Source organism: Apodemus sylvaticus, chromosome 1 (assembly GCF_947179515.1).
Source record: "Apodemus sylvaticus chromosome 1, mApoSyl1.1, whole genome shotgun sequence".
Classification (NCBI taxonomy): Eukaryota; Metazoa; Chordata; class Mammalia; order Rodentia; family Muridae; genus Apodemus; species Apodemus sylvaticus.
The window spans coordinates 132114816-132132744 of NC_067472.1; the positions used below are offsets into that span (position 1 = coordinate 132114816).

General features: G+C 42.0%; 1 protein-coding gene across 1 annotated transcript in view; it reads right to left on the minus strand.

Moving 5' to 3' along the window:
* Positions 1–17929, minus strand: part of Agbl1 (AGBL carboxypeptidase 1) — a 907135-nt gene that overhangs the window by 781956 nt on the left and 107250 nt on the right. The window contains exons 7-9 of the mRNA XM_052186269.1: positions 17092–17300; positions 6234–6399; positions 5206–5270 (exon numbers count right to left, since the gene is read on the minus strand). Of these exons, the coding sequence (XP_052042229.1) occupies positions 5206–5270; positions 6234–6399; positions 17092–17300 (440 nt within the window). The remainder of the gene's footprint in view (positions 1–5205; positions 5271–6233; positions 6400–17091; positions 17301–17929) is intronic.

Consider the following 17929-nt stretch of genomic DNA (forward strand, 5'->3'; position numbering starts at 1 on the left):
CTGGGCTGGTATTCTTGGGTTCTATAAGAGAGCAGGCTGAGCAAGTCAGGGGAAGCAAGCCAGTAAAAAACATCTCTCCATGGTCTCTGCATCAGCTCCTGCTTCCTGACCTGCTTGAGTTCCAGTCCTGACTTCCTTTTGTGATGAACAGCAATGCAGAAGTGTAAGCTGAATAAACCCTTTCCTCCCCAACTTGCTTCTTGGTCATGATGTTGTGCAGGAATAGAAACCCTGACTAAGACAGCTAGCCATTGGGAAGACTGTCCCTACCAATGAATACAGCTGTTTCTTGAGTGTAGAGTGTCATGTAGCCCATAGGTGGCAGCATCATTTATTCCACATGTTGTCATTGACCCATGCAGCTATACAGTAGGTGTTAGCAAACTGTGGTCCACTGCTTTTCTTTGTAAATAAGACTTTATTAGGTCACGGTTGTCTAGTTTGTCTACATGTGATCAGCGACTGATTTCTTTATATAACAGCAAAGTTGGATTGATGTGGGAAAACTATTTCTGTCCTAAAAAGACATGAATCTGAGGCTGAAAGTATGACTCAGAGACTCATAACACTATGTAAGTATGAGGACCTGGGTTCAGGTCTTAACACCCATGTAAAAGGCTGGACAGGGTCACATGTGCCTGTAACCCAATGCTGTAGGGGGCAGAGACAGAAGAATCCCTGGGGCTTGCTGTCTGCCATCTCAGCTCCAGACAGTATGAAACAATGCCTGAATGGAATATGGCAAAGAATCAGTGCACCCAAGATTCTCCGCTAGTCTCCAAAGGCACATGCAACCTCACACTTGCATGCATGTGTGTGTGTATGCATAAACCACTTAAACACATGCATGCAAACACACAACACAAACATACAAAGACCCTGTGGCTTGGTCTTTGTATCTCCCGGCACCTTCATCACATCTTATATGACTATGCTCATCTAGGGATGGACCTGCTACTGCATCCTCATATTACCTAGGGTACTGATAGCCCCTTCATCTAGATAATGTGTTCTGACCCTTCCTCCTTTTAAAAAACAAAAATACAAATCACCTTATCTTAAATCCCACGTATTAATTAAAAAGTGCTCACATTTTAGATTGTTTGTTTAAGCAAGTTGCATGAATTTTGTTTTACATATTAGTGCCTTGAACGAATTCTATTCCTTTTGGTTAAAATCCAGAAATATTACAAAACACCAATTCATTACATTGGTGTGTCCGTGGTATGGAACAAAACACATTCTCACTAACCACTGCTTTCCAAAGCTTCTGTTGTTGTAGCTTTCTGCCTTTCTTTAATTTAGCATACCCCAGATTGCAGGTCTATGTGGAGGAAAGTTGATTTACTTGATGATTTGAGATGGAGTAGTTGTGAGAGGTTGGAAACTGAAAAGAAAATGATGTGTGCCATCAAAGTTCTTCTGATATACTTTAAAACTTCATACTATTTCAAGTATTCATTCAACAAAGACCTAATAAGTGGTGGTTTTTTTACATTGTAAGTTTTTCGATATATTCTTTATTAATATAATTTCAAGTGATTTTCCCTTTCCTGGATCCCCCCTCCCCAAAAGTCCCATAAGCCCTCTTCCCTCCCTCTGTTCCCCAATCCGCCCCTTCCCACTTACCTGTCCTGGTATTCCCCTAAACTGCTGCACTGAGCCTTTCCAGGACCAGGGGCCACTCCTTCTTTCTTCTTGGGCATAATTCGATATGTGAATTGTGTCTTGGGTATTCCAAGCTTCTAGGCTAATATCTGTTTATCAGTGAGTGCATACCATGAGTGTTCTTTTGAGACTGTGTTACCTCACTTAGAATGATGTTCTCCAGTTCCATCCATTTGTCTAAGAATTTCATGAATTGTTTCTAATGGCTGAATAGTACTCCATTGTGTATGTATGCCACATTTTCTGTATCCATTCCTCTGTTGAGGGACATCTGGGTTCTTTCCAGCTTCTGGCTATTATAAATAGGACTGCTATGAACATAGTGGAACATGTGTCCTTATTACATGCTGGGGAATCCTCTGGGTATATGCCCAGGAGTGGTATAGTGTCTGACCCTTCCTCCTTAAACTGGACCTAATTTGCACCTGCTTGTTTAAATCATAGAGTGCTAATTTGCTTTTTAATTTATGTTGACACTGAAAACAAAAATCAATGTCCTGTTTGAACTGAGCCTGATGTACATGGGTCATAACAACAACAACAAAAAAGCACCAGAAAGGAAGAAAAGAAATTTAAAAAGGAAGAGGTTGTGGGGGTCGGGGGAGAATGCAAATGTACTCTATGCGTGCTCCTCTCCCCACAGTTTGCTCCAATCCAGTGCATGCGTGAAGAAAACACAGCCAACATCCTCTCTTCCTTCGCCTTTCCTCTTTTCCTATGTCGACTCTGACAGTTTCCAATCAAATCACAACATTCAACTCCTCAGACTTTCTTCTCACAAGAGTTTCTTTGAACATATTTACTCAGATGTAGGTCACATCTATCTGTAATTTTCAAATGAGAATGCTACATGCTAAAGGCCTGGGTCAGCCCAGTGAGTAGAAAAGAGACAGGCCCAGTTCCTCATCCACATCATGGGCAGCAAATGCTACAGTGTTTACCAAGGAAAAGCTGCTTGCTGGATGGGCAGCTCTCCGATGCGTGCTGTTCCCCAGAGTCAAGCCTCATTCTTATGCTACCTCATTACCCTGTGGGTCAGATTCATACCCAGGTCTCACCATCTCCTCGGCCATAGGCTTTGATAAATAGTTTCTCAGCCCTCGCTAATTTATCTTTCGCTTCTTTCCCGGCTGGATTTTTATATTTGTTTAGTTTCTACAGCCCCCCCCCCAGCCTACAATCCTCCCCAGAATGGAATCAGAGAAATGATCAGTGCTCCCTAGCATTCTAGCTAGCTGTGTGGAGTCAAGCACTGTCATATGCTGTGTCCCCCTGCATCAGATACAAGAAACAACTGACAGTGCATCAGACATCCAGTTATCAAAGTGCGAGCAAGAGGGGAGTGGAAGGTGGCATTGATGAATGACTGCAGCAGCCCAGTATTATTCAAATGATTCTGCACGTACTCTATAGGCCTGCGTGGCCAAGCCAGAGCAAAGAACCAATTTGCTACTGATGACTTCAGAAATGATTCTATTTATCAACAAAACCCTGGGAACATCGGACTGTCAATAGCAGTCTAAGCTCAAAGATGGGGCTGAGAGATAGTCCTTAGATATCTGGCACTGTCATCAGCAAGGTGAGAATCTGCTCAGAGTGAAAACACCAGAACCTTTTCCTTTCCAGAAAAGAAAGGAAGGGAATAGGGAAAAGGACAGAGAAAGAAGGAAAGGGAAGGGGAGAAGGAGAGAAGAAGAGGGGGGACTTATTTCTTTTATATATTATATATATTTTATATATATATATATATATGGTGTATAATATTTTAAGTTACATGTATGTGGTATGTATATATGTATATGTGTGCTGTGTGTGTGTAGTGTGTGTGTGTGTGTGTGTGTGTGTGTGACTATCTGTGTATCTCTGTGTCTGTGTGCACAGAGGTCAGAGTACAACTTGGCAAAGGTGTTCTCTCTACTGTGTGGGTTCTGGGGCTTGAACTCAGATCATTAAACTTTGCAGCAATTGCCTTTACCTGCTGAGTCATTGTGCTGGCACAGAATCATTTTTAAATTTGAAATTCACCTCTAGGACTGTAGCTCAGAACTTATGCTACAGATGACAAAAATAAGGGACTATAAAAGGAGAAACTTATCCAGAACTGCATATGGCAGGAGAAATGGAGACAGAATTATAACTTATAAACTGACTATCATTTTTCCAGGAAAATAGTTGTCAATTAAGAATGATTTGGCAGTTCCTGGAGGTATTTTTGGTTCATGTATGAGGGATGAAATAATGAATGCTGTGGGTGGATAGTGAGTAGAAATCAAGGATGTTGCTAAGCATCCCATAATATACAAGAAACCTCATTTGAAAAAGAAATATCCAGTCATTATTAAAACAATGCAAAAGGGACCTAGTATGACCACACTCTGGAAGACCCAACAAGCAGCTGAAAGAGTCAGATACAGATATTTGCACCCAAACAATGGACAGAAGCAGCTAACCCCTGTTGTTAAATTAGAGAAGGCTGAAAGAAGCTCAGGAGAAGGGCGACCCTGTATGAGGACCAGCAGTCTCAATTAATCTGGACCCATGAGATCCCTCAAACACTGGACCACCAAACAGGCAGCATACACCAGCTGATATGAGGCCCCCAACACACATACAGTAGAGAACTGCTGGATCTGTGTTCCTTCAGAGATGATGCAACTAACCCTCAAGAGACTGAAGGCCCCAGAGAGTTTAGAGGTCAGATGGGGTGGTGGGTGGGGACATCCAGGCAGAGACAGGGTGTTAGAGAGGCGGTAAGGGATGTGGAAGAGTCGGAGGGTGGACAGGGTGGGAAAAGGTAGATAAAATATGGAGTGTAAAAAAATAAATTAAATAATTAAAAAAACACCTATTACAAAAAAAGGCAGTCAATAAGCTATGTTCTTCAGTTCAACAAAGAGCCATATCAACTCATTCATGTTTTATGGATCACGGGATTTTAGTTATAATGGTAAATTGAGTCATTAAAACAAAGAATACGTGGCTCAGAGTGTGAGATAATTACGATTTGAACTTTGATTTAAAACAGAAAAGCTTGCTGGCCTTTCTTTCATGGATCATTGTGAGATAAGAAACAGGAACATCAGTACTATGGGGGGCAGAGGTGCACACTTTGCAAATCCTTGAAAACTGATTCACACAGATTTGAGTGGGGATGCACAGGGCTACATTCCCATGCAGAATGGGCAGGGAATAAGAAAATCAATTTATGAAGACAGGCGAGGTCTAGCAAAACGTTCCCTAAAACATCTTTCTATGCACGTATTAAATACACCAACCCTAAACACGAGTCTGTCAGGTTCATCCTGATAGAATATTTGAATCATAATCAATAGACTTGACTTTACAAAGAGATCATGTACTAGACAGATCAAGATGAAAATGACATCTGGAAAATTAACAACAGTATCTGTACTTTCCAGACATCACTATCATTGTGGTGACAACACTGGAGTAAGTTCAGTAAACATAAGGAAGTCGTCCTTTCTTCTGCAGAGTGTCAGTATGAATATTATTGCAACCAAGGGCAGGTTTACCTACTTCTTTAACCGCTTCCACATCTGAGTCTTTATCCATTTCTTCATCACCATCATCGTCAAAATCTTCTGGATTGGAAAAACAAGGCAAGAGAATGGGGGTCCTTATTGTCTGGTATTTATTCTATACTGCACTATGGCTTACATTTCTTGTAAATGGAGGATCTGTGACTAAGCAAGAGCACTGTACCCCAGCACACTCAGGTGCCCAGTGATTTGTGTACATGATGTGCACATGAGCGTGTCGGAGGAAGATGCCAAGATGCCTAAACTGCTGCTGCATGATGAATCTGGAGAGAAATAACACACGAATGACAGTAGAGTTCCACTCCCACTTGCATCAAAGTATTGGTGGAACTGACACTGTCAAAGTTTACAGAGCACATGTACTCTAAATTCACTGTAATTTAGATAGTGCCTTGATCAGGACCCTAGTTTTAAAATGGAGGAGCTTATTTGAGAGTTACCCAATAACTTCAGAAAGGATCAGATGCCATGTGATAAAATTCCAACTGTGGAAAATCTGCTCCCTGAAGGAAGATGAGATTAAAAACAAAACAAACAAACAAAAACAAAACAAAACACTAGAATCTTTGACTTTAAGGTCTTCCTGGAGGTTGCATCATGACACTTTCAGATATTCTAAAATGTGTATCACAGGGTTTTACACGGTGAAAGTTTTAGTTTTTTCCAAACAATGAGTTAATTCCACCAATAGACAATACAGCAAAGAGTTTGGGTCACAAAATTGGCGGAAAGATTATTTTTCTTAATTAGATGAGATGACGGTGCAGGCATTCGGTAGCCACCAAGCAACGTGGCAACAGCTAATAATTAGGGACAGCGTGAGAGAGCTTGATGCTTATTCCCCCTGTTTATGAGAAATCTACTCTTTCATACACGTCCCTAATGAGCTTATCAAAAGATCACCGGTGGACCCGTACAATGACTGCTTCTGCTTTAATCCCCATCTCTTTGACATGCTGTAAAATGCAAACACTCATCTTAAAGCTGAGCTACCTACTACTTTACCTTCAGGTAGATGGTGTGGAAGCTCTGAGCTGGTGCTCCCAGGGGCTGGGAAGGTGTAGGCACTGCTGGCTGAGACCAGGGGAAGCTGACTCGCAGGGTAACACTGCCGCAGGAGCTGAATCACAGCAGAAATCACAAGTTCCATGTTCTTGTTCTCCAGGCAGGTCTGAGCAGAAAGAATATTATAATAGACCCCATGTGCAGCTCCCATGCTGGGACATCATTTCAGATAATAAAATGCATACAGCCTAAGTGGCCAGTAAACAGCCTTACTGCATGATGTTTAGTAGTTGGAGCATTCTAAGGGAGAATGTTGTCTAGTCATAATGTGCCTTTTTATTTCTATTTTGCTGCTCGGGTTGGTCTTGTGATGAATTTAGTCTGAAAGCAGACTTGAACTTATTTCAAGGGAGGTCTCACCTGAGACAAGTCCTTATCCAGAATGTCTGAGGTAAGAGGAGTGACCTAATCCTTCAGGCACTCCTGAGTCCCTGGGAATTATTGCCTCAGTTAGGGAATGAGTGGGTTAATTAATGGAAGTCTTGCTTTTCTCTTTGGGTTATTATCTGAACAGAAAGACATAAAGGAAAAAGGATAAATTAAGCAAGTTCCATATGCCTATATTAGCCAACTTGTTTGTCTCAAAGCCCACTGTGCAGATCCTGCTTGATACTTAACCCAAAGCAAAGGAACCTTGGATTTGCAGACATAACATTTTGATGGCAATGGAACATGACATTACCTGCCTTTACAGACACTGTGAAAATGTACAAACAAGTTTACCAATTGAGACAGAGTCGATGTAGCTCTAGCCAAAACACTGTTTTCCCCAGTAGCTTAGAAAAGGTGTTGTGCACTGAACTTTGTGTAGAAATGTGTTCAGGATTAGCCTCCAGTCTGAGAATCTTAAAGGGTACAGAAACTAGACCAAGCAGCCATAATAATTAGCTGGGGAGCATCCTCCTTAAGGCCTGTGTTCTGGTGCTGTCCTACTGCGGTACCTCGACACTCACACTACAGATGGCTCATGGAAGTAAGGAGAGAAAAATATCAATAAAAATGTAGCTGGGGAAATGCTTCCACGGGTGAAGTGTTAGCAATGGAAGCATAAGGCTGTAACATTGGTACTCCAGGAAAGCACAAAGCAGTATATATATGATATGGAAAAACAGAGTTAGAAGGACCCAGAGACCTTGCTGGCCAGCCAGCATAACCAAATTGGTGGACTCCAGGTTAAGTGAGAGATCCCTTCTCCAAAAATAATGTGGAAAGGAAGTGAGTAAGACACTACACATCAAGCTCTGGCTTCTACACACATACACATGCAAGCACACATGCACACATATACATCTACCCACATGTGCCACACAAGCATGCACAAGAATTAGCAATGAGGTCTCTGGATACTGCGCAGGGTTAGAGCCCTTGCCTAGAATGTGCAAGGCCTGCATTCAATCCCCCAGCCAGTCCTGTAAACACAAAAGACAGACAGTAAAGTATAAGTGAGGCAACTTTCAAAACAGAAATGTCTTAATGCAATCAAAAATGCCACTTTATCTTTAGTGTGCTCAAATGGTACCAATCAAGTGTCTCTGAGGCCACAGCAGGAAGCACTCCCAGTAGAAAATGAATTATTTGAAGATATTTCATCCCTTTAGCCTGGTCAAATGGCCCCAAGTATTTGTTGTAAAGTTATTAGTATTGAAAAGGAGAAAATGAAGTGTGGAAGAGAAAGAAGAAAGGTAAATAGATGCAGATTGGAGATGACGTTCTGAGCTATAGCCTTAGGAAAGACAGAGCTAAGTCCTAAGCAAGAATGTCCAAATTGCCAACATTTGAGATCACAGCTCTACCTGTAATGGCCATTGGCACAGCCACTGATGATGATTGATGGCCACGGCTTTTTTGCTTTCTGTGAGATGGTCCAGGTGAGACAGAGTAGACAGAAGAGATGAGAGAGAAGCAACCTCGTGCATCTAAACAGTGTGGTGTGGCTCATGCAATAAGCACACTACACAGAGGGTATCAAGGACAGGTGGAGACCAGGGCATTAAAAATAATGCCATATGGGGTAGCTTCTAAATAGAGGGAAATGATTGTGAATTAAAAATGGATAATTAATGCCAAGGAAATACAAATTCCTAGATTCACATGTACCATGTCCCTTAATCATGGGCCAGGCAGTAAGCAAGAGGGCAATACCAGAAGATATCATTAGGTTAAAAGGTGAAGCTGATAAAAGTTCCTGTAGGAGAACATATTATTTTAAAGTCTGAAAGCTAAGTGGGGCATCAGTACATGGGTGGAGGCCAACTCATGGGAGTTTCCACACATGTAATATGCACATGTTTACATGTGACAGGCTTAGCACATCATGACCAATTTATGCAGCATTGTTTCATAACCCATCTCTGGCTACTTTTTCATATAATACCAATAAGACGTTACAACATGGGCTGGATAAACCTCTTTATAAAATGTAGGTTCTGCCTCTACTAGCATTTAACTCCCTTTTACAACAGCACCTGGTGGTTTGCTTTATGGAGGGACTAAAGACATTACTGGGCAGTCAAGGAACTGCTTCTAAAGTTCTGCATAGGTACTTGCAGCCCCTGATATACTTGGGCTTCATTTGCTGTGATATTTTTTTCACTGTGTCCCTCTCTGCAATATACAACTGTAAAAATCACTATCTTTTCCCTCTACTGACCTTTTAGATATTTTTAGTACAGAATGGAAAAACAGGCAATAATATACAGGATGGACTGGGCTAGCATGTCACCCAGAATGGGGGTGCCTGGTACCAGCTACCAAGGGGGGAATTTCACAAGGACTGAGTGAGATTAGAGACTTGCGGGACTGTGGGCCTACAGAGCACAAGGAAGATATTGAAAGCACTGCTTGATCCCGAAAAGGCAGAATGCAAAATGCAGCTATTTCATGACTGAGAAGCTCTGAACTCAGTAATGACAGAGAAAACCCCAGAGGTGAAAGCAGACAGAAAATTAGATATTGGTTTGCAGCACAGGATCATGTTAGTGTTTAGAAGAGAACGCTATTTTTAAAAAGAATAGGAAATGTCTAGTGACGCGATGAGGGGAGACAGCACTCTCATCGGCCGCTTCATTGCCTCTGCATGTACTTGCGTAGAGTAAATTTGGAAGGTTTCCAGAGAGGAGCAATGGGCACCAGACTGGCATTTCGGTGGGTATTGGGGAACATGAGGCATATGAACATGAGCAGATCATGGGTATCTAAGATACTAACACCAGATATTTAAATACCAGAAGGATGGTATTTAAATCAGCCCCAGTCAAGTGTAGCTGAGGAGTGTGTTACTTGATTGGTAACCCAGATAACCTCACACACCCCACTTGGTGCAGATAAGTGACAGACAAGGGAGTCACTATTCCCTTTGCCTGGGAAATTTCCACACACACACCCCTAAACATGGTATGATGAGCTGTCTAATAAGTTACATTTGGGCATCACCCTCTTAGAGAGGATTTAATGGCTTTAAAGATTTTCTTCTCCCTTCACCTATAGGCGTCACTCTTCTTTTGTTGGTCTCACAGATCACCTAAAAAAATCTTCTCATTAAATGGTTCATTTATTTAATACCTGCCTTCTTCTAGGATGTGTGTCCCATAGGATCAGAAGTCTAATTTGCCATGTTCCTCACAGATTCCAAGTAATATTTAGTCCAATGACAACTCACACTCAAAAGATAAAGAAATTATTAAAATACGATATGTATTTGCCTGAACATATGAATCACGTGAACTTTAAAAAAAAGCTAACTGTTTCTATTTATATTCTACTTCTTTTTTTTTTTTTATTATTCGATATAATTTATTTACATTTCAAATGATTTCCCCTTTTCTAGCCCCCCCACTCCCCGAAAGTCCCGCAAGCCCCCTTCTCTTCCCCTGTCCTCCCACCCACCCCTTCCCACTTCCCCGTTCTGGTTTTGCTGAATACTGTTTCACTGAGTCTTTCCAGAACCAGGGGCCACTCCTCCTTTCTTCTTGTACCTCATTTGATGTGTGGATTATGTTTTGGGTATTCCAGTTTTCTAGGTTAATATCCACTTATTAGTGAGTGCATACCATGATTCACCTTTTGAGTCTGGGTTACCTCACTTAGTATGATATTCTCTAGCTCCATCCATTTGCCTAAGAATTTCATGAATTCATTGTTTCTAATGGCTGAATAGTACTCCATTGTGTAGATATACCACATTTTTTGCATCCACTCTTCTGTTGAGGGATACCTGGGTTCTTTCCAGCATCTGGCAATTACAAATAGGGCTGCTATGAACATAGTAGAACATGTATCCTTATTACATGGTGGGGAGTCTTCTGGGTATATGCCCAGGAGTGGTATAGCAGGATCTTCTGGAAGTAAGGTGCCCAGTTTTCGGAGGAACCGCCAGACTGATTTCCAGAGTGGTTGTACCAATTTGCAACCCCACCAGCAGTGGAGGAGTGTTCCTCTTTCTCCACACCCTCTCCAACACCTGCTGTCTCCTGAATTTTTAATCTTAGCCATTCTGACTGGTGTAAGATGAAATCTTAGGGTTGTTTTGATTTGCATTTCCCTAATGACTAATGAAGTTGAGCATTTTTTAAGATGCTTCTCCGCCATCCGAAGTTCTTCAGGTGAGAATTCTTTGTTTAACTCTGTACCCCATTTTTTAATAGGGTTGTTTGGTTTTCTGGAGTCTAACTTCTTGAGTTCTTTATATATATTGGATATTAGCCCTCTATCTGATGTAGGATTGGTGAAGATCTTTTCCCAATTTGTTGGTTGCCGATTTGTCCTCTTGATGGTGTCCTTTGCCTTACAGAAACTTTGTAATTTTATGAGGTCCCATTTGTCAATTCTTGCTCTTAGAGCATACGCTATTGGTGTTCTGTTCAGAAACTTTCTCCCTGTACCGATGTCCTCAAGGGTCTTCCCCAGTTTTTTTTCTATTAGCTTCAGAGTGTCTGGCTTTATGTGGAGGTCCTTGATCCATTTGGATTTGAGCTTAGTACAAGGAGACAAGGATGGATCAATTCGCATTCTTCTGCATGCTGACCTCCAGTTGAACCAGCACCATTTGTTGAAAAGGCTATCTTTTTTCCATTGGATGTTTTCAGCCTCTTTGTCGAGGATCAAGTGGCCATAGGTGTGTGGGTTCATTTCTGGATCTTCAATCCTGTTCCATTGATCCTCCTGTCTGTCACTGTACCAATACCATGCAGTTTTTAACACTATTGCTCTGTAGTATTGCTTGAGGTCAGGGATACTGATTCCCCCAGATTTCCTTTTGTTGCTGAGAATAGTTTTAGCTATCCTGGGTTTTTTGTTGTTCCAGATGAATTTGATAATTGCTCTTTCTAGCTCTGTGAAGAATTGAGTTGGGATTTTGATGGGTATTGCATTGAATCTGTATAGTGCTTTAGGCAAAATGGCCATTTTAACTATATTGATTCTGCCGATCCATGAGCATGGGAGGTTTTCCCATTTTTTGAGGTCTTCTTCCATTTCCTTCTTCAGAGTCTTGAAGTTCTTGTCATACAGATCTTTCACATGTTTGGTAAGAGTCACCCCAAGATACTTTATACTGTTTGTGGCTATTGTGAAGGGGGTCATTTCCCTAATTTCTTTCTCAGCCTGCTTATCCTTTGAGTATAGGAAGGCCACTGATTTGCTTGAGTTGACTTTATAACCTGCCACTTTGCTGAAGTTGTTTATCAGCTGTAGGAGCTCTCTAGTGGAGTTCTTTGGGTCACTTAGGTAGACGATCATGTCGTCTGCAAATAATGATAGTTTGACTTCTTCCTTTCCAATTTGTATCCCTTTGACCTCCTTATGTTGTCGAATTGCCCGAGCTAGTACCTCAAGTACAATATTGAAAAGATAAGGAGAAAGGGGGCAGCCTTGTCTGGTCCCTGATTTCAGTGGGATTGCTTCAAGTTTCTCTCCATTTAGTTTGATGCTGGCTACCGGTTTGCTGTATATTGCTTTTACTATGTTTAGGTATGGGCCTTGAATTCCTGTTCTCTCCAAGACTTTAAGCATGAAGGGATGCTGAATTTTGTCAAATGCTTTTTCAGCATCCAATGAAATGACCATGTGGTTTTGTTCTTTGAGTTTGTTTATGTAGTGGATTGTATTGATGGATTTCCGTATATTGAACCAACCCTGCATTCCTGGGATAAAGCCTACTTGATCATGGTGGATGATCGTTTTGATGTGTTCTTGGATTCGGTTGGCAAGAATTTTATTGAGTATTTTTGCATCGATGTTCATAAGGGAAATTGGTCTGAAGTTCTCTTTCTTTGTTGGATCTTTGTGTGGCTTTGGTATCAGCGTAATTGTGGCTTCGTAGAAGGAATTGGGTAGTGTTCCTTCTGTTTCTATTTTGTGGAATAGTTTGAAGAGTATTGGTGTTAACTCTTCTTTGAAGGTCTGGTAGAATTCTGCACTGAAGCCATCTGGTCCTGTGCTTTTTTTGGTTGGAAGACTTTCTATGACTCCTTCTATTTCTTTAGGCATTATGGGACTGTTTAGATGGTCTAGTTGGTCCTGCTGTAATTTTGGTATTTGGTATCTGTCAAGGAAATTGTCCATTTCCTCCAGATTCTCCAGTTGTGTTGAGTATAGGCTCTTGTAGTAGGATCTGATGATTTTTTGGATTTCCTCAGTTTCCGTTGTTATATCTCCCTTTTCATTTCTAAGTTTGTTAATTTGGATACTTTCTCTGTGCCCTTTGGTCATTCTGGCTAAGGGTTTATCTATCTTGTTGATTTTCTCAAAGAACCAGCTCCTGGTTTTGTTGATTTTTTGTATGGTTCTCTTTGTTTCTACTTGATTGATTTCGGCCCTGAGTTTGATGATTTCCTGCCTTCTACTCCTCCTGGGCGAAATAGCTTCTTTTTGTTCCAGGGCTTTCAGGTGTGTCATTAAGCTGGTAGTGTATGCTCTCTCCATTTTCTTTTTGGAGGCACTCAGGGCTATGAGTTTTCCTCTTAGCACTGCTTTCATTGTGTCCCATAGATTTGGGTATGTTGTGTTTTCATTTTCATTGTGTTCTAAAAAGTCTTTAATTTCTTTCTTTATTTCTTCCTTGACCAAGGTATCATTGAGTAGAGTATTGTTCAGTTTCCACGTGTATGTGGGCTTTCTGTTGTTTCTGTTGCTATTGAAGACCACTTTTACTCCATAGTGATCAGATAGGAGGCATGGGATTAGTTCGATCTTCTTATATTTGTTGAGGTCTGTCTTGTGACCAATTATATGGTCGATTTTGGAGAAGGTACCATGAGGTGCTGAGAAAAAGGTATATTCTTTTGTTTTAGGATAGAATGTTCTATATATATCTGTTAAATCTAATTGGTCCAAAGCTTCAATTAGTTTCATTGTGTCCCTGTTTAGTTTCTGTTTTCCTGATCGGTCCATTGAGGAAAGTGCAGTGTTGAAGTCACCCACAATTATTGTGTTAGGTGCAATGTGTGCTTTTAGTTTTAATAAAGTTTCTTTTACAAAAGAGGGTGCCCTTACATTTGGGGCATAGATGTTCAGGATTGTCAGTTCTTCTTTTTGTATTTTTCCTTTGACCAGCAAGAAGTGTCCCTCAGGGTCTCTTTTGATGACTTTGGGTTGAAAGTCAATTTTATCTGATATTAAAATGGCTACTCCAGCTTGTTTCCTGAGACCATTTGCTTGTAAAATTGTCTTCCAGCCTTTTACTCTAAGGTAGTGTTTGTCTTTGACCCTGAGGTGTGTTTCCTGTAAGCAGCAAAATGTAGGGTCCTGTTTACGTATCCATTCAGTTAGTCTGTGTCTTTTTATTGGGGCATTAAGTCCATTGATGTTAAGAGATATTAAGGAATAGTGATTGTTACTTCCTATCATTTTTGACGTTATTTTTTAAATTTGAATGCTTAACTTCTTTTGGGTTTGATGAAAGGTTACTATCTTGCTTTTTCTAGGGTGAAGTTTCCCTCCTTGTATTGGTGTTGTCCTCCTATTATCCTTTTTAGGGCCGGGTTTGTGGATAGATATTGGGTAAACTTGGTTTTGTCATGAAATATCTTAGTTTCTCCATCTATGGTGATTGAGAGTTTTGCTGGATATAGTAGTTTTGGTTGGCATTTGTGTTCTCTTAGAGTCTGCATGAGATCTGCCCAGGACCTTCTAGCCTTCATAGTCTCAGGTGAAAAGTCTGCTGTGATTCTGATAGGTCTTCCTTTATATGTTACTTGGCCTTTTTCTCTTACTGCCTTTAGTATTCTTTCTTTGTTTAGAACATTTGGTGTTTTGATTATTATGTGACGGGAAGTATTTCTGTTCTGGTCCAGTCTGTTTGGAGTTCTGTAGGCTTCTTGTATATTCATGGGCATCTCTCTCTTTAGGTTAGGGAAGTTTTCTTCCATAATTTTATTGAAGATATTTGCTGGCCCTTTAAGTTGTAAATCTTCACTCTCATCTATGCCTATAATCCTTAGGTTTGGTCTTCTCATTGTGTCCTGGATTTCCTGGATATTTTGGGTTACAAGCTTTTTGCATTTTGCATTTTCTTTAACTGTTGAGTCCATGGTTTCTATGGAATCTTCAGCATCTGAGATTGTTTCTTCTATCTCTTGTATTCTGTTGTTGATATTTGTATCTCTGTCCCCTGATTTCTTCCCAAGGCTTTCTATCTCCAAAGTTGTCTCCTTTTGAGTTTTCTTAGTTGTTTCTACTTCTGATTTTAGATCCTGGATGGTTTTGCTTAGCTCCTTCACTTGCATGTTTGTGTTTTCCTGTACTTCTTTAAGAGATTTTTGTGTTTCCTCTTTCATGAGCTCAGCCTGTTGACCAAAGTTCTCCTGTATTTCTTTAAGAGATTTTTGTGTTTCGTCTTTCATGACCTCAGCCTGTTGAGCAAAGTTCTCCCGTATTTCTTTAAGTGTTTTTTGCATTTCCTCCTTGTTGGCTTTTGTATTCTCCTGGATTTCTTTCAATGATTTTTGTGTTTCCCTTGCAAGGGCTTCTAACTTTTGATCCATTGTCTCCTGAATTTCTTTATGTATGACCTTCATGTGTTCCTGTACCAGCATCATGACCAGTGATTTTAAATCCAAATCTTGTTTTACTGGTGTGATGGGGTATCCAGGACATGTTGGTAGAGGAGAATTGGGTTCAGATGTTGCCATATTGCCTTGATTTCTGTTAGTGACGTTCCTGCGTTTGCCTTTTGCCATCTAGATCTCACTGGTGTTAGTTTATCTTGTCAGTGCTGGACTCACCAGTGCAAGCTGCCCCTTCCCAGTTTGCCTCTGGTGCACAGCTTACCTCCTGCACTGCTTGTAGACAGTGTGCTGCTGCCCAGGCTGTTCAGATCCCAAAGCAGGCACCCGAAGGCTCCCGCTGGGGCCCGCTGGATTCGCTGGAGCACACTGACTTCTCCCAGCTGGCCACCCGGAAGCCCAGCTAGCCACTTGCAGGACTTGGAGATGTAATGCTGCCGCCCAGACTGATCTGGATCCGGAAGCGGAGAGAGTAGAGCTAAGGGCTTCTGCCTGAAGCCTTGCCCCAGATTGTGTCTGTGGAGCAGATGGAGGCCGTGTGCACTCCCAGGGAGTGCCGACGGTGTATGCTACTGTGACCTCCCCTGTGTTCCGCTCACTCCGCTGGGCAGCCGATCTGCCAACCGGGCTGTCGCACACAAGGTTAGCCTGGCCGCCCAGTCCCTGAGTCCAGGCAAAAGCCTGGGAGGCCAAGGTCCGAGCAAAGTTCCCCTACGGCTTTGACTGTTAATTGGGTTTGCCAGGTGACTAGGATGGCGGGCGTGTGCGCCCGCGCTCCCTGAAAGCGCCGGGAGAGTCTGCTTTGCTAACAATCACCTGGGCGGGTTGACTCACAGATGGCCCACCAAGCCGCCCAGTTCTTGGGGTCAGTCCTGTGCCTTTTGGGGCCTGGACCCCCGCTTTGTTAGCCTTAGGCTATGCCTGTTACAGGTCTGCCCGCCTGAGCTCTCTGTCGTCCTGCAGGCAAAATGGCGGCGGCGCGCTCGCAGGCCTGGGCAAAAAACCTCCTGGTTGGGTTGGCACCCCGATGGCCCCCCGACCCGCCCAGGGCCTGGGTGCAGGCCAACGCCCGTCGGGCTCAGACCACCGCGGGCTCAGACCACCGCGGTGTTGGCCTCGGATTATGTTTGTGTACCTCAGTCTGTCCGATTCCTGGAGTACGGAACCAAGATGGATCCTCCTCTCCTGACTGGTGGGAGGCCGAGTTCTCATATTCTACTTCTTTTTAGTGTGTATGTGTATGTTCCTTTTATTTCTTTTGTTGTTGGTGTTGTTTAAAACAAGGTTTCTCAGTGTAGCTTTGGCTATCCTGGAACTTACTCTGTAGATTAAGCTGGCCTCAAACTCAGAGACCTGCCTGCCTCTGCCTCCTGAGTGCTATGTTTAAAGGCATGTGCATATGCTTATACTGGGCCATATGTTTCTTTTTTAAAAATCAAGTTGATGGTTTGCAACATAAGATGATGGTTTAAAAGTTTCACAGCTTTAGGCTAGGATCTGTTCTTCTGGAGCCCATCCCCAATCACTATGCTCTTTGTCATTTCTAGTAATGTGCAGTCAATAAACACATAATGAATGAATGAATGAATGAATGAATGAATGAACACACACTGATTGAATGAGAATAAGAATGAGTAAAGGAATGAGGATTTGAATCCAGAACACCTGTCATATTGAAACAAGAACCATGTTGAAGTTGTTTTTCTGTTTCCCCTGCTCTGTTCAGGACAGTTTCCAAGCCTTGGAGGATCACCCAGAAGTCATCCACCTGCTGTGTCAATCCCCATGCTGGCTACCTGTGCAATGCAGAAAAGAGTCTCCATGCCTTGGGCTGCCAAGAAGGCCTCCCTGCCGGACCGGAGGATGACAATGTGCCTGAGGCAGAGCAGAAGCCTGTGGCGGATCATCACATAGGTGTTGGTCACGTCGCGGCTGTGCCAGTCCTGATGCAGCCTGAGCAGGCTGCTGACATAGCCTCTGTTCACTGCCCGGCGGCTGTTAGACTCTGGAGACAAAGGGAAAAGGTCATGTCAATCACAGGTTCTCAGAAAACAGTTGCAGGAGAATGCCACACTGTGTCTCCCATGTAATACTTACAATGACAATAATAAATTTTCAGCATAGAAAACTGGCAGGTGTTATTTATATCAAATGACCAAAATCAACATGTGTGGTAATAAGATATGGGGTTGTAATAAGCCCCCTTATATGATGTACTGAGAAGGACACAGCGTCATTTCTGTAGTCTCCTGTAAGGACACATGACCTTAATCTAAGCATTAGGAAAGTCAGCAAACTCATGAGGTAAATGCTACAAGACATGTGACCGATATTGTTCACAAATGTCAAGATCATAAAAAGAGAAAACAAAAGACATGTAATGGTGATAGAAAAAGACTAAGAAGGCATGACACCTAAGAACAATATGTAATTATAATTCAAATAATAGGCCATTTTCTCCCTTTGCTAGAAAAAGCATCAGAGAAGCAAGAGTTAAAATTTGGGTAAGGTCTAGCTCACTTCATAAGGCTGTGTCAGTGTTTATGCTATATAGCTCTATCTTTCTAACTGAAACACTCCCTCTCCCTCCTGGAGGGAGGCCCACAAAACTCTAAGTTCCTGAAACTCACAAGA